The 20,099-nt window shown below is 40.1% G+C and overlaps 2 protein-coding genes across 16 annotated transcripts; both read right to left on the bottom strand.

Moving 5' to 3' along the window:
- Nucleotides 1-841: 841 nt before the first annotated feature.
- LOC112285988 (uncharacterized) lies at nucleotides 842-9,868 on the bottom strand. Of its 11 annotated transcripts, none has more exons than XM_090252315.1 (13): nucleotides 9,277-9,487; nucleotides 9,071-9,133; nucleotides 7,630-7,874; nucleotides 6,393-7,016; nucleotides 6,054-6,174; nucleotides 5,699-5,795; nucleotides 5,052-5,436; nucleotides 4,613-4,776; nucleotides 4,206-4,307; nucleotides 3,923-4,080; nucleotides 2,745-3,746; nucleotides 2,361-2,602; nucleotides 842-2,036 (listed from the first exon to the last, which is right to left on the bottom strand). In XM_090252315.1, the coding sequence occupies exons 3-13, from the start codon at nucleotides 7,761-7,763 to the stop codon at nucleotides 1,724-1,726; spliced, it is 3,342 nt and encodes a 1,113-aa protein (XP_090108441.1). In that variant the 5' UTR covers nucleotides 7,764-7,874; nucleotides 9,071-9,133; nucleotides 9,277-9,487; the 3' UTR covers nucleotides 842-1,723. The 11 variants fall into 11 exon arrangements, with proteins under 11 accessions (XP_090108441.1, XP_090108439.1, XP_090108443.1 ...); XM_090252313.1 differs by having other exon boundaries at nucleotides 8,503-9,133; nucleotides 9,277-9,411; XM_090252317.1 differs by having other exon boundaries at nucleotides 7,630-7,855; nucleotides 9,277-9,411.
- Nucleotides 9,869-16,056: 6,188 nt separating this feature from the next.
- LOC112286187 (ABC transporter I family member 21) lies at nucleotides 16,057-19,594 on the bottom strand. Of its 5 annotated transcripts, none has more exons than XM_024527860.2 (7): nucleotides 19,454-19,594; nucleotides 18,957-19,188; nucleotides 18,378-18,538; nucleotides 18,090-18,141; nucleotides 17,491-17,627; nucleotides 17,139-17,225; nucleotides 16,057-16,818 (listed from the first exon to the last, which is right to left on the bottom strand). In XM_024527860.2, exons 2-7 carry the CDS (start codon nucleotides 19,102-19,104, stop codon nucleotides 16,519-16,521), a joined length of 885 nt encoding a protein of 294 aa, XP_024383628.1. In that variant the 5' UTR covers nucleotides 19,105-19,188; nucleotides 19,454-19,594; the 3' UTR covers nucleotides 16,057-16,518. The 5 variants fall into 5 exon arrangements, with proteins under 5 accessions (XP_024383628.1, XP_090108437.1, XP_024383627.1 ...); XM_090252311.1 differs by having other exon boundaries at nucleotides 18,378-18,548; nucleotides 18,957-19,149; XM_024527859.3 differs by having other exon boundaries at nucleotides 18,957-19,149.
- Nucleotides 19,595-20,099: the final 505 nt, after the last annotated feature.

The following is a 20,099-nucleotide window of genomic DNA, read 5'->3' as shown; positions in this document are numbered from 1 at the left end:
TCGGAAACCTTCCCACTCTGAATTTCAAATTCCGTCGCTAATCGCGATTACCTTTCACCGTAAAGGTGTTTAATTAATGTTAATTATGGATTACGTAAGACTACCACAATACCATTCGTATGCAGGAGGGTTTTCTCTTGTCCCTTAGTTTGCAATTGCTGCGATGTTTAATTACCAATAGCTTACCGAAATTGCTAAACTTTATGTTTTTACCTTTGATCATTAATAAGTGTAAAACGTTTTAATTTGTTTTAGGTACGAAAGATGGACTGGTAGCTTAATTTTAGTCCTTTGAAATCAATCTTGTTTGGGGGTGAATTTTAACTTTGGAATTGTTGCAATTGTAAGCGGATGTATTAATTAAAACTTGTCAATGAAGAATGGGAAGGTGTAGCTTTGTTTAGGAAGAAAGCTTATGAAGTAAAAGATGGCAAAATTTGGTTGAGGGTTATGAAGAAGAGTTAAAACTATTTTTGTAAACAAGTTTTTGTTTTATAGGGAACCAATCAAATTAAGAAACATAAACCGAAGGACATTTAACAAATCGTTTGCATGAAAAATAAAATAAAAAAGCCACTATATAAAAGTATTGTTCGATTTAACTCCATTTCATTTAAACAAAAAAAATTAACCAAATTTATTTAATAATTTATTTACTTTCTCATCGCTACTAATTAGAAATGTACCCATGCAAAAAAGAAGAAGAAAACAATAGAGTAAAAAATTAAAAAATTAAAAAATTAAAAGAAAAAAAAGAAAAAAAAAGGGTCACCTTGCTTAAACTCCTATATACTACATCAATACAAAGAAGTTTTTATAGATCCATTACGGACAAACAAGAAACGAAAGAAATTTAAAATAATTTTTAGTAAGTTCGATTTAAGAAATATGAGAGTTTTTATTTGTAAAAACGGCTTATAAAACACAAACTACGAGTATAATTTAAATTCATACCAAATCGTGACTAGGTTTGAACGGCAAATTCCAGGGTCCTATTCACACGTCTGGTCGAAGGGGATAAGGGGGATTTTTCTAGAACTGCATGACCCAGGTTCTGTTCACACGAGCGGCCTCCTTGGACGACAAGTATAGTTCGCAGTGTGCCGAAGAGGTTGCAGAATGGAACTGCGTGTCTGATGGCAAAGCTCGACGCAGCCATCGCTCTGCTGGTAGAAGATTTCGAAACACAGACGCCGAGTCTGTAGATTATCACTAATGTCGCCATTCTGTTCTTTATCACTAACATTGAAGTGGCGAGGAGTGATGGAATGTCTGAGGTTTCAGTCATTCATCACAAGGGTGGGATTCATGCAACAATTCCTGGTTGAAGGTCTCGACAGAGGGGGTCAATAGCTCACGAGTCGTACATGCAACGAGGAATTAACGTAAGCAGCTGCAGCAAGACAGGCACAGGCGAGTCTTCAATGATCGATTAGTATTTCTCAGCTACAGATAATTCCCCGGTACAGCTCAGATCACTCACTCTCTGTGGGTATTTTCTACACAACCCAGACCGGATTTTTACGAGATTGGAAACGCGCCTTTTCGTTTCCACGATCAACTGGTGGCACAGCTGAGTAGAGAGGATGCTGTTTGGAGAAGGAACTGTCATATAGACGTGTAGGCTAAATGTTACCGCAATAACCAGGGCACCCACCTGCAGTGGGTTTTCATCGATGAGCTAGGAAAGTTGGGGAAAAACGAAGGCGGCCTTTTAGTTGGGCTAGACGTACTGTACACCGCCTCCCATGGAAAACTTACTTACGAACTTCCTATGTGCGTTTGAGACTGGGCTGGACCGACCTGCCAAGGAGCGGTCCTTTTGAGCGTCTTTTCGGCGTGAATCCATCAGCAGAGCAACCGTGCGTGTGGAGCATGCAGGTTCGAGGCGGGTTGGAGATCCCGCTTCTCGAAAATTGTCTGTGGAGTACATTCTCGAAATTTCTTGGGGTGCAGTTGGGGATCCGTAGGTCGTTCCACCACCTCCACTGGCTCCAAACATTGCCCTCCGGTTGTTTTTCTCACCTCCAGGATAACTGCTTAAACGACACAACCGAGTTTTTTCAGACAAATGTGCAAATTGAAACTTCATTTTACTGCAGGTTTGGATGGAAACAGTACACCCTTTTTTCACAATCTACTTTCGAGACATCCCTATGTCGGAGATCTGGAATCAGTTACCCTCATTGTAACTTTTGACAGTTCTTAAATTCTTTGCTTTCAAAACCAAATAACGCTAAAGGTGAAATACAATCAAAAGGATCGGTATGAAATCCGACGCGAAATTCGCAGATCCAGAGATTCACCGTCTTAGACATGGTTTGAACGGAAGTGAGTCTTCTGTGAGAGTTTGTACTCACCTGAGCTCGCTTGAGTTAGAAATTGATGATCTCCTAGCCCCAGTATTCTGAATACTGAGCTTTGCTAACTGTAAAGCTTTGAGAACCTCGTTCACTTTGCTTGTGGTACTTTCAATTTTGTTTGATGCTCGGGTCTGATAATTCTCTCGTGAAATTTCCCCACCAGAATGTGTAAAGCTTGCAGAAGTGACCATCATGGTTTCACCTTGGTTATAGCATAATCGTCCTGAGCCTCCATCTACCTGTCAAAATTATGGGCATTACACAGTGTGAAGAGAGAGGGGAATGCATCCACTCAAACCGTGAAAAACGAACGTGATTCTAGAACAGATCATAAGTTGTGTCAGCAGATACTTGTTCTAAAGGTCGTCAAGGATGTAAGACCTGGAAGGGCATTAGTGGGCCTGATCTTGATCGAGTGGTTCCTGACTCAAATGAATCCGGTATGTCTGCATAAGTTAGAATGTCATCCCCTTCAGGATCTGACGATGACCTCCAAGAAAACCCAAGCCCTTCCATGCTTCTTGACACGCTTTCCATTCGTCCGCGGTAAATTTCTCTCTCATCGTTCCGCAGAGGATAATTTCCTGATACTTCTGGTCTTATGTATGCATTGCTATTCCCAGCCTGTGAATAAGGCACCATTCTCTCACGTTGATGAAGACCTATGCTGGGTGCTACCCATTGAGAGGAACTTTTTCCTTTGTTGATTGACAAATTAGATGAGTGAGCCACCTCCTGCATCACCCAACTAACTAGAGGTTGTGATCCTGCCGGCTCTCCCCTTTCTGCATTGCTTCTTCCTGAATGGCTTGGAAGGCTGTCATATCTTCCTTCCGAACCAGCACTTGAATTCTGATAGTGATTGCTGTGTTTCAAAAATTGCGACCTGTTCACCGCGTCACTCATGATGTCTCTGTTCTCGCATGCTCTCGATCCTGACGATGTTCTAAGAAGAGGGGGTGTAATGAAAGAAGGATCCAATGATCTCTCAACCTCGAATTTTTCGTGGTCTAGGATCAAGTTCTTGGTCTCGTGATTGCCGTTTTCGGCAGTTCCTTCTCCACCTGTTCGACTCGCCGTCTCTTCAACTATTGGAGGATATAAGTAACTGGAAGAGGAATTGTTCTCCGTAGGGCATGTATCCACTGTATCGTTTTCTTTTCTAAGAAGCGGATTTTCTGGGCCAATGATTCGGCTGGATGAAATAGGAGAGTTCGGAACGGGGGAACAATAATTAAGATCTCCAATCTGAGACAAAGTCCTTGAAGGTACATCTCCCGATTGCTCCTGCTGACTTTCTTGTTGAGACACAACTGAATTAGGAGTTCCTGGAGTGCTATTTGTGCGACTCATGGAGCCTTCTCTGCTTCGCCTCCCACCAACCTGCAATACAATCCTATATTGTAAACTTTGCCAGACATAGATATAGGACAGATTCCATTACTGGTGCAGTGAGATATCGCTGCGTGGTAAAATTCATATACTTTCATCAGCATAGTTTCGGTATGATACCATTCAATTCAATCAACATCTGCATCAAAATCTATATGAGAACTTACCGAGTGCTGCTTGGTATAGTTCTGCTCCCATTCTCGCGGGATATTTTCCTGAGCTTCAAATCTCTCAATCAATGACGCAACCTTTTTCAATCCTTTGTCCTCTGCTGCACTCTTGCCACTACATTGCGCTCCATCCAGTGAACGATCTCCGATCGGATCTTGTACCATTAGGCCACAATTTCATCAATGCCCAACATGGAAATGAATACTGATCAGATTTCAAGTCATTGACCTTCAGACATTGCCACTTATCAAGATAGGCATAATAAATTTTGGTCAATACCTTCTCTTTGGATTTGATCAACATTCGAACTTGGAGGCGAGACATCTGCATCATTCGGCTGCGAATTCTCAGTGCTTGATTCAGTCACCGATCTCTCATTCTCTGCCAAAGCCAAGTTTATTTTAGTTAATCCAAAATCCTCCAATTTCACGCCATGAATAAAATTCAGGGATTATGATATGACCTTTGAGCAGACGAAGTCTGGGAGAGAGGACCTCAAGCACATTGCTAAGATGTTGCAGTACATTGTTGCAACAAAAGATATTAACAATTTTAGCAACTTGTGTAGAACAACTGACTTCCTTTCTTGCGAAATGTGGTACCGAAACTATCAAATCAATGATTAGCACCTGCAAGAGGATCATATCTAAACTAGACATCTTTTTATTATAAAGTAGTGAATTTACCAGATTGTTTTGGAACAACATCTTGTAATACACTTGGGACTTGTCCCATCCAGTTCAGAATTTCTAACTGAACGAAGTCCTTTTCAGTATTATCTTCAGCAAGAGCAGCCATTTCTTTTGTCAACTGATCCCACATGCTGCGTAGCCGCTCTTTTACTTCAAACCTGATGAGAAAAACACACGTGAAAATAAAAACTCGAAAATGTTGAAAACACAGAATAAAATGTTGTTGAATTTCTTCGAACGTTAATTATTATCGATGAGTGTTTGTCAGATAACTGTCCTATTCTTAGCTGACCCTGAATTATGTCATCAAATTCTAGTCTTTCTGAGCCAGTATGAACCCCGGAAGCTAATCTACCAAAAAAATGACATTATTTTGTTGAATGGGTTAGAAACGAACAATAAAGCCAAAATTCCAAATCTTAAACGCTGTAACCTGTTCTCTTGTCGTTTAATTTCTGAGTTAGCAGGGCAAACTATGTCACCACTGGCAGACGTCACTCCTGGCACTGCACAAAGGGTGTCTTCTTTTGCTTCCTGTGTCTCGAATTTTTCGGAAACATTTTGTGTCTGAATACCACCATCCTCCTGTTCGGACATATTACTAATTATGTCTTCACAAATCTTTACCTCGTTCCCCTCCTTAACAGTCAGATTGGGAGATAGTATGTCACTTGAATTAGTGTTATCGGTTGCTTTTGTCCTCTCGTCATTCAAGTGATCCTCAGAAACTTGACCCTTTTCTTCAACAGAATTTGCAAACTCTTTATCATGCGGTTCAGCTTCCTTTTCCTCAGAAAGGGTACTAGGTTTATCCTTCTCTGCCAATTGAACATTGAAGCTTGTTTCAGAATCATGATTTGATTCCGGCAATTTCATCGGAAAACAAGTACCACCTCTCAGAAACTCAGAGTTCTCCTCAGTTGGTTGCTCCCCTGTTATCTCTTTTGGACAAAAGACTACACAACGAGGAAACGATGCGAGATGCAACCATTGCCAACGGGAATATGACAATGATGAGTATGATATTCAGACACCTCTTTGAAATGAATTTAATGAGCCATAAATACGATGATGATTGACCTGGTGGTTGCAACTTCAAAAGAGCTTCCTGCGCTATTTCTTCGGCCTTTTTTCTGAATCCAATTTCTTGATCCAACTTGCTCTCCAGTTCAAGCACCTAATGTACCAACGGATACACCCAAATATTAATCAACTCTTATAAAATATTGCTGCCCATTCAACGAACTTGATTCGTAACTTTTCATTAGTAACAATGCAACGTGAGACAGTTTATCGAACAGAAACCATCAGGATTTCAGTATACATAGTGGTACTTGCACATATGGAGGCTGAATTTCAGACTACCATAAGGGATTTGGCAACCTATGAGAATGTGTAGTTTACAATCAGAGAGAAGTTTACACAAGATCATTACCCTTTTGGTCAGCTGCTGTATCTGTTCCTTCGCAGCTTTAGACGAAGCACGCTCTGCTAAAAGTCTTGCTCTGAGGAAGTCGATCGTTATAACCGATGTTTCTTCCCCCGTAGGAGTCTTTCTGCACATGAGAAAAAGCACATATATATATATATATATATATATATATATATATTCCCTTTAAAGTGGCAACTCAAATTCGAATCACATGAAACGGATAATCAGCATATCTTGAGTGCATAGAATCGTGAGGTACGAGTACGATCAAGCAGAAAGTACATCCGAACCAATTGCATTCCTGTTAGTTTTTCATTGTAATCCCATTTCGAAGCGTGTTACCTGTCAGTTCCCGGAACGTCTGCATTACTTCGGTCAGTTCCTTGCTCCGCATTGACAGATGAAGCTTCTTCACTGGCTTTAGCCTGTTCATTACTCCCCCCGGGGGTTACCACAAGAGAAGATTTTATGCCCTGAGAATTTTCTGTGACTTGATTAGTCTCCTGCTGACTCCCTGGAACTACAGAGTTTGTACTGCCAATAACCCCTCTGATGTTTCCGTTGTTAGAATTCTTAATAGCGTGTGTTGGCACCACAGATACTGCAGCGGCTGAAGATACTACCGGTCTTGTGTCTGCTTCCTGTGAAGTCGCGTGGTACGTGATGGATGAGTCAGCTTTATTCGATGTTTCCATGCCATTCACTTCTCGTTTTAATGCCGCTGTTGTTTTAATCTGCTCCTTCCTTACGTCCTTGAAGCTTTTGGAATTCTTAATCTCCTCCTTTACCACCTCTTTTGTTTTGATTTCGTCTTGAAGCTTCTTTCTCTCACTTTCTACGCGTTTCGACGATTTCCATCTTAATGGTGTTACAGGGTTTAGAGACGTTGCCGTTTGCAGTCGAGGCGAAGGCTGAAGGGCCGGGATTCCCCCGTCCCGATCCAGCTCGCCGGATGTTCTAGACCTCCTGAAGAAATACATAATTAGAGAGGAAAATATTTCTCTACCTTTTTTCAGAGGATAAGCACTTGAGACCGAGCTAGGTCTCAAGTGAATTAATACAAGTTCAATGAGATTTTGAAGCTGGTACATGTTTTTTTCGTTTTTAAGAAGTGGGGTTCAAGATTCTTATTATCATTAAGACATTATGTTCTACAAAGCAAGGATAATACGAAAACTAGTGGTGATGCTCATCAATTATTCGCAGCACAATAGCCAACATCATTCAACAACTCCAATCTAAATCATCTTTACTGAAGGACTAAATATGGATTAGGATAGATATAACAACGCGACCACTAACTGAAAACATCAGCACTTCGGTGATTTTCCCCGTATGTGAATCATTCTAAAACGAATTTGCGAATGCAATGTGATTCATTTACAACAATGGCGCATTCATTCCATAGCGAAGTGTTTATTTAAAAAAAAAACAAGGACCTCTTGATGAGTGGTCACTAATTCCTCGTAGTAGAGAAGGGACCTGCTTCTTGCATCATGATACCAAAGAACAGAAAATTTTCAGCATGATCGAGTTAGAATATGGCTTCTCATGACTTTGAAAGTTAATGAATACAAACCTCATGGAATGCTGTCTGGAAGGCGAGAACTTCTCTAAAATCTCTTGCTCTTCGGTTTGAGGTTTGGCCTCAACAGCGTCGTTTGTGACGTCTAGCTGAGGAAGAGCCACGCCATTAGCAACCGGGTTCCGCATTGAATATCGCCGTAGCAATACAAAAAAATTGCTCCTTAGTAGCTTCCTTCACCGCTTGCAAAGGACAACTCGCTATCCCTCTTCAGGCAAACCTATTTGCAATTCATCAACCTTCACAAGTATCAACACAGTTTGAATGAAGCCTTCTGGAATAAGGTCAATTATTTTCAAGCTGGACTGTAATACTGAGATTCAAAGAAAATCTTCCCGCAACAGCACTACGAAAGGCCAGTGAAACAAATTTAGATCACTTGTCGAAAATCGCACATCTCCAAAATGAGGTCTATCTACATTCTTGGAAGTATTTATGAGAACAATTGTACATAGTACTAAAAATTTCAGAAAAAAGTAGTTCTGAGCGTCTATGAGTTTATGGGAAAAGAAGTCATTCCAGGAATACACACTCGCTTTGCTTCCAGCCAACAAGAACCTCAGCACTACCCACATTTGAGAACTTCTTCGAGGAGTCTCAACAACCCGCTAACCATCGCCATGTCCTCACACATGACTTAAACCTCTCAAACCTTGTGTAATGACATCTATCTTAGGACAAAACAGCACCACAACGAGCATAGCAGCACTGATGCTTCACACCTCGTTCTCCTATCTTCTTTGTTTCTCTGCAATGTCATTTACCTTTCGTCGCATCACTCTCACCTAGCATGTTTCGAAGTGAGAAAATTAAGAGAGACAACCAGCAATGAAAAACTGTATTTCAACGCAAGTTTCGAGCACGCACATTGAAGAGGCAGAAATGCTTCTACTGCTTATACTTTTCACTTATGCATCTGAATTTCTCACAAACCGCTATCACTGCCGACATTTCTGCAGAGACGCTTCAACTGATTGCTGAGTTCCAGGATCGGCTAAACTGGCGATGATTTTTCCTACAGCTAATGCGTCCTAATAAAAACTCCACTTCACTTTCTGGTTTCTGATTGTTAAGGAGCTAATAACTGAAGAGTCCCATCGTACAACCCGCCAGGTTCAGGAAACCACATTGGGTGCCCGCACTCGACCTCTATTCATCACTAGCTTCAAAACCATATTCACAGGTTACAATCTCATGCTGATGCACTTCAGTCTCTCCTTCAAACTGAAACTCCTGATCCGCTACTCATTCCCAGCTTCCACTTTACTTTCTCATACTGATGAACATTGGGAATTTAACCTTCAAGTGTCACCTTCACTTCAACAGTCACTTTCGCTCTCTATGCCAGTGGCTAGCAAGGTTTCCTAACGACCATCGACCTCTTCCTTTCACTCATTCACAACACAAGTAACTTTCAAAAATTGAACATCCTTGCCTCCCTCTGCAGGTTCTCCTACTCCAGTCCCTGAGAGCTATTCATTGTTATTTGCTACCGAATCTGCAACAAGACGTCAAACTCCATCAAAACCTCTGGCGGTCTTCACTCTCCCGCACTGTCACGAATTTGCAATTTTTGTTTTGACATAAAATAAACAAGAAAAAATTTCCCTCTCATCTTATCTACGCTATCGCATTACCTACCATCAGCGGCTGTTGATCTCAGACTCCAGCTTCAGCCTTAGCCCTGATCTCGTCGACCCCTCCACCATGTCCCCACACCATTCCTACCTACAAGCCCCATCACAACGACAAACGAAACCACACAAACAAAATAACTCCAGGTCACGTACTGCCATGGCTCCTGCCCCCCTCCGTTACAGTACCCCTCCTCGTCGTCGTGCCTGCCCACAGCAATAGATGCAGCGTCACCGAGTCTCTCTAAGCTCCACCCACGATCCCCCCCTTTGATGATCTCTTGCAGCAGAACACTGCGGCAACTACTCCCTGTGCATGGTCACACACCTGCAGCGGCAGCCGTCAGTTCTCTCCCGCCACGGTCATGATTCTTGTGCACGCCCACCTGGAGTCACCCACCAATCCCAGCCCAGCTCCACTCACTCTACAGTCCTCATCCTCGTGAATCCCCCGAGCTCAACTCCATCCATCGCACCCTCCTCCGCTCGTCATATTTCACGACACCGCGGCATCAGTACAACAACCAATACTCACTCACACAACCACCGGATCATCTCTCACCCACTGTCTCTCAAAGGTCTCGGTTTTTTCCTCTTCCACCCCCGGACACACATTTGCACACTCTCCAGCTCGGATCATGCCACTCTCTCTATCATTCTATCTGTCTATCTATCTATCATTTTTACCCACCTCGGTTTATGCGAAGGTACATCTCATCGGTCCCCTTCTGGCCCCACTTCGGCAGCCACCACTGCAGCTTTCATTCACAGACCCACACTGCAAATACCTGTCGCTTGCTGATTCGGCAATTCAGTAATAAAAAAAAACCATAAAAAAATCATTAAAAAAACTCGTTAAAACTAACGAGCGAGAGAGAGAGAGCTAGTTTTTGTGCAGCTTTTCTCTGGAAGCGATAAGTTAGACTAATAGCTGGATGAGTCCAGTGGCCAGTAAGTTAGTAGCAGTAGTAGCTGTTACACAGGCCTTGATCTGGCTGTGTCCTGGTTGCCATGAGAATTGAAACACCGATAGGGTTTCATGAGTGGGAAGAGTGAGAGGGTCATGTGCTATGACTTATTCCTGTGTAAGAGGCTGTTTCACTCCCATTAATGCAACACTCCAGGGTGCTTGCTCCCTTGCATGATTGCTGCTGCCCTTCTGTAGCAAGCAAGCAGCCTTTTGCAACTCTCGTCAGTTTTTTTTCTCTGTAGAGAATGTAGCAAAATCCTTTTGCTTCTATGTCTCTTGTGTGCCCAATTCTATTGTGCTTTTGTTAACCGGTTCTCTCTATGTTTACAACAGTTTCCGATACATTATACTCTGGGTTTCTAGTTGAAGGTTGTAGTTGTCTTTGTGTCTGCACAGATATGTAGCAAATAGGTATGGTTCAATCATTTTTATTTTTTTATTTTTTTTTACAACGAAATGAAAGTGAATGTTGCTGGTTTTGAAGTTTGATGTTGTCTTCTGAGGGTTGGTGTTGTGGACAAGAAGTCATGTTTGATGAGGAAATTGACGACAAATAAAAAAGTGTCATGGAAACTTCATGGTGAGCAAAGAATCAACGCTTCACAATTATTCTTTATATAGAAATGTGTCCTTTGTCTATGATGTTCATGATTTGAAATTAATTCACTTTTGTTTCACAAGACAAGATATACAGCTTTGCTTTGAAACGTTGGAATATGCTACATATCTTTAGATGGGTGAGAACAATTTTCACCTTTCAGCATCTTTTCTAAAACTCTTTGTCAGTGCATTGCATATCCAGTGTTGTGAAATAAGTTCATAATTAAAAATATATATATATTTAATTTATTTACACACATACACTTAATTTGGTTTGGTGGAGATATTAATAGGGCAAGAGACCAGCTGATCAGAAGCTATTGATGGCTGGGACAGAACGTTTTTGCAGGCTTGATGACCAATAACTGAACAATTTCTCATGCATGTTAACAGTGCTTTTTTTAATGTCAAGTTGTCAAAAAAAAGTGGCAAAATCTTACATTAAAGCTGAAGTTGGAAATCAGAACCTCTTCGAAAAAAGAAAATCTACCTTTGGTAACACTATGCAAATCGATGATAAAAAAGTTCACTATCATGTGCATTTGCATATATACAAGGATTTACAGTTTGAACGAGGTCAAATCTCTTATATAAAACAGCTCAAAGGATGAATCAATGGGATAAACAAGAGGAGACAAAAACCACCTCTAATTGGTTGCATATCTCATTGTTTTCATCGTTGTTTTCATCAAAAAGTGAAGCAATAACTCAACTTTTGATCAATTAGAGATCAAAATCTTCATGTTGTTGTTGCAGATTGCTGACAATAGCACTGCAAGAGCACTAGGTGTAGAGCTCAAAAGCTCCCAATTGAAATTATCAGTAAATATTTTTTGTGGCCACTTGCATGAGTTTCCACTAGTATCTTATAAGGACAAAACCTGTTTTTTTTTCAAACAAACCTAAACTTCTTCAGCCACACTAGATTCCAACCTTGTAAAATCCATCTCCTCTCAACAAACAATAACTACAAAATGTAGCAGAATGGAATAGAATTGAATAATGGTGTGGCCCCCTGCACTAATTGCACGGGCTTTTTTTTGGGGTGGTATTATGGTCAACAGTATATTGACTTTTTCAACCAAATGTGAATAAATGGGACAATGATCCAAATGGATGTGGCATTCACATCCTTCTTTTGTTTGTTTGTTTGTTTTTTTGTTTTGTTTTGTTTTTTTTTTCTTTTTTTCATCTAAAGGATTACAAGGCAAAGTGGAAGACAAAGTATCAACAAATAATGTGGAAAAAGGAGGAGTGGGATCCTATGTTGATTATGCAAAAGCTCTATTTCTAAGTGCTGAATTTGGGAGACCTAGAATGGATGCATTTAAATTCATTGGATTCACTTCACTTATATCTTATTTATTATAATAGATATAAAACCCAAACTTCATTTTTAAAAAATAAACAAATTGTTGGTTGTTTTTGCACATCATGGGATATGGCATTTTTTTATTATTATTTTTTCAACATTTTCTTAAGTCAAGAAGAATGAGGAATACATGGTAATATCAACTTTTGTTTAACAAAAATGAAAATCTTTTATCATGATTGATAAGTAAATAAATGAAAATAGAAAGAGCATAGAAGAGTATATTAAGTAAAAATATGGTAAAGTTGGCAACATATTTGAATGCAAAATTTATAACATTGGAGGTAGGCAGACAAGTTTATCAAGAAGTAGAAGAATAACATACACACAGTTGGGCATGTGTGTGAAGGAGAGAATGTGTTCAAACAAATCTAGAGAGTTTTAAAATTAAGTTAGAAATTTAAAGAATGAATTGTTCATAATGAGAAATTACCATGGGAGTTTTATTTGGCATCTTTTTATAAGTCTAAATCTGACTTAATATAGTATTCATATACTTCATTCATTTATAATCTTCTCATGCTTACAATGTCTGGAAGCCAAAAGATAGACATATAATTTATGAATATGTTTAATTATAAATATATATATATATATATATACAAGAAAAAAACTTGGATTTCTCAGTTTTTTGTATTGTTTCAAATTATGATTGGTATGAACTAGAATATCAAACAGGTAAGCATTTTCTGATTTTGATTATTTGAATAAACACATTAATACTCTACACATTCAAAATAATCACTATGTCCTAGTTCCACTTGTAGAAGAAGTAAACAAAAAAAAAAAAAAACAAAAAACAAAAAACAAACAAACAAAAACAAAACAAAACAAAACAAAAAAAACGAAAAAACAATAACAAAACAAAACTAGAACAATCAAACAAACAATCACTTTTCTTTCTTATTGTTAACATATCTTTCAACAAGGGATTTTCACTCATGTTATTTTCCCTTAAAATACAACCAAGATATCTATTTGAATCCTCTTATATTATCTAATTTTCAACTTGCCCTTTTACAAATATATATATATATATATATATTTATCATTCCATAAAGCACGGTATAAAGAGATAAAAGCTGCCCAGGGTCATCCTTGGAAGATGTGAAGACACCAATTCCTCAATAAATACGCTTCAGGCCAAGGTCAGCACAAAGCAACAAATGGAATGGCCTAGTTTTAATTTTTTAATTTTTTAATGCCACCTTTTAGGCTCTTCCTCAGCACCTCACATGGGAACACATTCCCAGAACAGGGAGCCTGAGCCTCAAAATCCAAGGCCCTGCAACAACAACAGAAACATTCCATGCTCATAACTTCACTGCACAGCTCTCAAGTCCGCCCCATTTACACAATCCCTCATCCCTACCCAGTTGGTCTTTTAACTCAGTATATGCACACACCCTGCAAGTCCTTGTGACACTGTAATGGGAGGGAGGGTGAGGGACGTGTGTTATTAGGGTACATTATAGAATGGGTCAATTGTTGCAATCAAAGAATATCAATAACATTTGTTATGGTTTTTAAAATTAGGGTACACTTCAGCGTGGACCTGGTCCTTTCCCCACCCCTCCTGCTCTGCTAGTTGAAGGGTTCTGTGGTATCAATGCTAAATTGGGTTAATGTTGTTGTTGTTGTTGCAGCTGCCATGGCTGCAGTCTAGTGGCTTAGGAGACAAGGGAGTGTGAGCTACTTGGGTGTAGAGTGTGTGTGTGTGTGTGTGATGTATCTCATGTGGGGAAAATCCCACCTGGCATGAGGGAAAGCAGTAGAGAGATGGTGATAACTTGCCCACAAGTGAGTATGTATGTTTGTTTGTTTTGTTTGTATGTGCATATGGTCAAGTGTGTGTGTGTTTGTGGATTTTGTGTGAAAAGGATGGCCAATGTTTTTCTAACAAGCAACTGAGTTTCATTGTCTTGGTTTTATGTCTTGTCCTGTTTATTGTTTGAGAAGAGTTAAGAAAATTCTAAAGATTTTCTTTGTGGTGGACCCATTTGTTAACATTGTCCATCCTTAAACAAATAAAATAAGTTTTGTTGTCTGTGTTTGTGGTAACTTGATTTTGAGAAAGTAGCCTCTGTTTTGTTTTGTTTTTTGTTTTTTTTACATGAATTGTCTTGAAGTCTTCAAGTATGTGTTGTGCCTAAAAAGTACCTTCTGCAATAACTCCTTCTTAACAATAACAACAACAAAAAATGTCCTTTGTATGTGACAGATGGAAACCCTTTAAAATGCTGCTTTATCCACAAATCCATCACCATCACCACTCCTACTCCATATGCTCTTCGGATAAAACCCTTTAAAATCCCATCCAAGTGTTAAAAATAACTCCATCAACACCAAACACTAGTCACTCCTTTGCACCGAGAGAATGAGTGCTGAAAACTCAAACACAGCGCCAGCTTTACTTGATGTTAAGTACAATCTTAAGGCTGTCTCATGGATGTTGGTTTTGCAAGGAGTGAATAAAAGGCATCCAAAAAAAGCCAAAGCTATGGTAAGGAAAGAAGAAAACATGGTGGTGGTGAAGCCCGATGGACGTGAGTAACTTAAGTCTGTCTGTCTGTCTGTCTATCTATCTGTCTGTGTGGCTGAGTACCAGTGAGGTGAGTTATTGTGGTACTTCTTCCCACAACTGCGACAGTTAAAAACCCCTTCACATGTGCCCTGGGGTATGGCCCCTATTATCTGAAGAGCATGTGGCTATCCAAGTGTTAATGCAAGGTGCCTTCTGCTGCTGCAGTTACTCTGCCCTTGCTAGGGAGTCAGAACTGGATCCATTATTAACAATTAGACAATATGGGTCCCACTTCAGAGCCTGCGGAAGAAGAAAGAGGGCCACCATTCTCAGACACACACATGGATGCCTGGCTGGCTGCGAATGTCAGCTTCATAGGACTGTAGAGGGGGACTGGACAAAGGCTAGTGTGTGAAGGAAGAGGAGGAAGTCAGTCAGGCTTCCCTTCATCACATTGTTAGCTCTGGATCCCCTCTTAGCTTTGTACTATTACACTCCTGTAGAGATTGAGCTGGCCAGTTTTGTCACAAGAAGAATTCACTCTGGGGGGCAACGTTGTGAGTGGATATCATCAATTGAAAGGGTCATTGGACATGTGTGTTGTTAGCATGATGTGTTCAGTTTTGATGGTTCTAACTATTTGAGAAATTAATAGTGTCTATTAACTCACAGTTGGCATGTGATACTACTGTGAAGAGTTCTCTGTGATTTTATTGCACAGGTTCTGTTTGTTTTTCTTCACTATGCTGTGAGAACTGTACTGCACACATGCACACAGAGATGTAAGTACACTCATAGCCACCTTATATTGTTGTTATTATTATTATTATTATTTTGGTGCCTGTTGTCGAAATTCCATAATTGCTTGAATTCCAACTGTTAGAGGGTGACTATTAGCTTCAGTCAATTCCCTGATTGACTGAATATCAAGTGATGTGAGGTTGGTTGAATTTTTTAGAATTTTCTTAATTGTGATTTTTTCAAATTATTTACCAAACCGGTTTGCTATAAATCAGAAACCTTCTTCGAAATTTTGCCAAACAGTATGAACGAGAATATTCCAAAAGATTCAATCCATTAGGTCTCAAATTTTCACAATATCTGTGACGATATCGTAATATCATACTCTATTTGTGATAATGAATTATTTGTGATAATGAAAAGATGGACTTGATCATCACACAATACAACGCGGGTACAAGGAAATTAGCAAGTTGAAATTTCCCCAAGTGTGATTCAGTTAAATTTTTGCACCAATATCCCTAAATATATACAAATCGCTTTCAAATAATGAGGCAGACCTTTCTGAAAGGAAAACACATAGCAAAAAATGTACCCTCCACGGGCAGATGGCAATTATAGTAAATCAATATACCCAACAATGATGCTAGTATCCTACGGGAGCGCCAGAGAAAAGGCTCTGTTCTTGTTCTGCTAGGTACTTGAACCATGGTTGTGAACCTGTCATGAAGGCTCGATTTACATACCTGTGATGTACCTTTCACATACTACTCGAAAACAACCCCATCATACATCTCGCGATGGAAGCTGTTTTCTTCAATAATGAAGCTGGACATAACAACTTATGCAAGCAGAATCCATATCAATCCTATCAACCAACTTTAGAGGACGCCCCAAATCCTCCAACTACCCAGTAACACCTTTAATAAAATCCCTTGCTACATTGAACTTCTTTATGTAAATAAAGCGAATGCCACTCAGTGCATCCCGCTACTCAACAAAAGGGAGGGGCGAACTCGAAAGGGGCCCAACGAGAAGGGCATCACCTATAGTAGGCCATTTGGCGACTGGAAGTGAATGGAGACACATCAGCAGGGCGTGTAACTGTACCCACTTTGGCTTGTGTAACTGGACCTTTCTTCTCCCTCTCTTCGCGCTCTGTTCTGAGCCAGGGTTCTACTACTTGAATCAAATTTTTCGCTTTACTTGGAGGTAACAACTCTTGAAGCTCCTTGATTGGTTGCGCCCTCTTCAGCTTTCCATCCTCTACGTATGCTATATCTGTGGCCCACGTTTCCAGACCATCAAAAATGTGTGTTGCATAAACCAGAGTGGCTCCTCTCTGCAAAACAGGAAAAAACACAGAGCGGATAAGTATGCAAGAAGTGGGAAGCATACGTCAAAATATTGGATACTGTCAGGGTGATTCGACTGACCATGAAATGAGAATACCACTTGCGCGTCTAAACTCAAGATGATAATATTTAGAAGCTGCATAGCGATTGCCAATTATCCAGAAGTAGAATGCTGATATGGCAACTAAACTAAACTGATGGGCTTCTACGTAAGTCATAAGATTACCAATTAGATTAATGCATGACACCATAGCTATAGATGTTAACGCAACACCCACATAGAAGAAAAAAGGATGCATAGATTTACCTCATTACATTCATCTACAAAGAAAGCAAGTAAGTCCATGCGAGCAACAACATCGAGATCCACGGTAATTTCATCCAGAAGTAAGACCTGCACATGCATCCTTACACAATTGTGAGAAATCATTCTTAATGCCAATGGACCTTGTTGCTGCGATGATCTTTAACAATCTAATAATTAGATGTTCCAGGAGGCAACACTGCCGAGATTCACCAATTGTTACATTACCTTCCAGTACTGGTAATGCAATCCCATCATATTCCTCTAAGAATAGAAGCACACCATGAGGGGTGTCTCTTAATATCCGAGATGAAGAAGGTGACACATATCATGATATGTGGAAGTCATAGCAGACCTGGAAAGGGTGCAACAACCCCATGCAAATCTGAACTCGACGACGTTGTCCGTCGGAAACTTTGTGCATTCGCCAACGAAGATCGATATCCAGGAGCTCAATTAAACGGGCTCGTCTTGCCTCATCTACGTTCTCCACTGCCACCACCAATTTGAAACAGTTTATCAGCATTTCACTTTTAATATCATACTCCACAGCGATTCAAAAAAATAATCACAAAGGTTTTACCAAATAATGTCCAACATCAAATCCCTCAATCACAAACGCCAAGAGTGTGAATACATTGAACAACCACGGTAGTATCACAACATGCCCATGGTAAGCTCAGAGAGAGTAGGAGAACGAGAGAGAGAGAGAGAGAGAGAGAGAGAGAGAGAGAGAGCGAGAGACTGTGAACGAGATCTTTTTCTACAAAGTGACCGACTTTAAGGCAAGCAATAATAAGACAATTGTGATATGTTCATAGTGAATTCACTTCACAAAGGATGAAAGGCATACACGATTGCAAGAAATGTCTAGAAAACTGGGTAATCTAGCGATGCAGGAATCAACTGTGCACGCAGTGCTTTAGATAAGGATCCAAAACAAACGAACTTTACCTCCAAAAATCATGTGCTCAGCCGAGAAGTCACCTTGCAAAGGAATCTCACCCTGCAATTATACGTATGGTTCTCATTATTCATTGCTAGGTCCATAAGTTTTAATTGAGAAGAGAATGTCATTCAATAATAAGTTTTAAACCACACCACTGCTCGTTTCAACTCACTCAAATTAAACAAACAAAACACATTCTCAAGTACACCGACAGGGAATGACTCCAAAAAGAGTCTTATCCTTTATCAGGTTTACACAAGACCAGCACAGTGTAAAGTGGTGGGAGAACGTACCGCACAGCCAACGGTTCGGCTCCAAGATCCACCCAAGTAAGCCAACTGACCCGAGCATGTCAGAGCTGTATCATGAAAGGCAGAGCGACCCAAGACACGCACCACATTCTTGCCTCCCACCAAGTGTTTCCCGGCTAAAATTCTCAGCAGAGTCGTTTTGCCTACATTGTACTAAATCACTCAGTGACGACAACAATCACTTCGACATTATTGCCCAAATATTCTCAGAAAACATTTCAGAGTGACATTTTTGGAAGAAGACATGCAGCAGTAGTACAAATTCCAAGTCATTTAAGCTATTTTGTGGTGAGCACCAATCAGGAAAGAAACTTTCGAGGAGAAAATGGAATGCTTTATCAACCGTGATAATCCTTCAAATATGGTTAGATAAGAATATCATATTAAAAATATAATAAGGACAAGAAAATCATTCGGATACTCAATTACTTGACTAAAGATAAAACCCTAACTTGCTACGAACTTCTACAAAGTTACATGAATCGGTAGAAAGGATTGGGTGCAAATTAATAGAAACTCCATTACAATAAAATGCAATTCAGAACCTGAATTCCAACTCACCGGCTCCATTGGCACCAATGAGGAGACACCGAGATCCGCGCTTGAGCTTAAGTGAGAACTTGCTGATGAAGGGTGCTTGGCCTCCATAAGCGAACTCCAAATCCGAGACTTCTACTACATTCTCCTCCACTTCTTCTACACTACCCATAACTCAAATACTGAGATGAGATATTCGGTGCGTTTCACGACTGAGCTGCAACGAAGAATCGTGGTAATTTCAGAGTAAGAGCGCCTGAAATTCAAGATGCACGAGGCAAATTTTCTAACAATGTCGGTATAACAAGGAAACATGACCCTGTACACCACATATCTAAACTGAAGGGTGTTGGCTTCGACCCAACTCAATAGCTCATACAACTCCAAGAAAAAGAACTACACGAGAAAATGAACAGACATCGCCAGTATGTCTCTAAAAACACAACAAAGACAAAAAACAAAACACAGTCCATAAATTCACGCGCACAATCACAGACAAAACCCACATCACAATCTAGTACCTCCACAGAATGCGAACAACTGCTCTTCACTCCAAAATCGACGAAGAAAAGGACGCATGTGGTGACGACTCTGGCAGCTGGTTATGAATCCGAGACGCGCACAGCGAAAGGACAGCAGGGGCCAGGTCCGGCTACAAGCGTGACGCATCTCCAATAAGGTAGAAGCTCCGTAGCCTTCTATTACTGCGAAATCGGGCAACGCCAATGCGAGCAGAGACGTGGTGCGAGCGACGCCGCGCAAGCCCTCGCGCTCCCGCAGCGCGTTCCGAGGCCTTCGTCGACACAGAGGATGAACAGATGAGCTTCATACATCCATTTAATTGTATTTCATCCAACATTTCATTCATCCGTTCTTTGGTGGCTGGCATAAACGAGAGCACTTAATGTGTGTTTGTTTGAGTGGGTTTTTGAACATGCGAATAGTAGTAAAATAAATAAAGTATAATTTTTTTATAGAAACTCTATAAATTTGTCAATCATAATTCCAAATGACAAATTATATTCTAAAATTAGATTATTAAAGTATTTATCATGTAACACTTATTAAAATGGCTCTCAAATGCAAACATCCATCTTACAAACTTAAGTACATTGCACTCAAAGGGTGCCAAAAATAAAGAAATAGATATTAAAATAGCCTTTCAAA

The sequence above is a fragment of the Physcomitrium patens genome, chromosome 8, assembly GCF_059467195.1.
Source record: "Physcomitrium patens ecotype Gransden chromosome 8, ASM5946719v1, whole genome shotgun sequence".
In the NCBI taxonomy this organism is placed as follows: Eukaryota; Viridiplantae; Streptophyta; class Bryopsida; order Funariales; family Funariaceae; genus Physcomitrium; species Physcomitrium patens.
The sequence above is the reverse complement of the archived record's forward strand: the minus strand, read 5'-3'. Positions and strand labels throughout refer to the sequence as shown.

What these genes read in the sequence shown, in the direction of transcription:
- LOC112285988 (XM_024527437.3), bottom strand. Translation starts at nt 7,763, where the DNA reads ATGCGGAACCCGGTTGCTAATGGCGTGGCTCTTCCTCAGCTAGACGTC. An exon ending in TACAGCAGCTGACCAAAAGG is followed by an intron (nt 5,796 to 6,053) that starts GTAATGATCTTG and finishes TTGGTACATTAG; the next exon opens with GTGCTTGAACTGGAGAGCAA. An exon ending in ATTAAACGACAAGAGAACAG is followed by an intron (nt 4,777 to 5,051) that starts GTTACAGCGTTT and finishes TTTTCTCATCAG; the next exon opens with GTTTGAAGTAAAAGAGCGGC.
- LOC112286187 (XM_024527860.2), bottom strand. Translation starts at nt 19,104, where the DNA reads ATGGGTAGTGTAGAAGAAGTGGAGGAGAATGTAGTAGAAGTCTCGGAT. An exon ending in CATTGGTGCCAATGGAGCCG is followed by an intron (nt 18,539 to 18,956) that starts GTGAGTTGGAAT and finishes AGTACAATGTAG; the next exon opens with GCAAAACGACTCTGCTGAGA. An exon ending in TGAGCACATGATTTTTGGAG is followed by an intron (nt 17,628 to 18,089) that starts GTAAAGTTCGTT and finishes TGGTGGTGGCAG; the next exon opens with TGGAGAACGTAGATGAGGCA.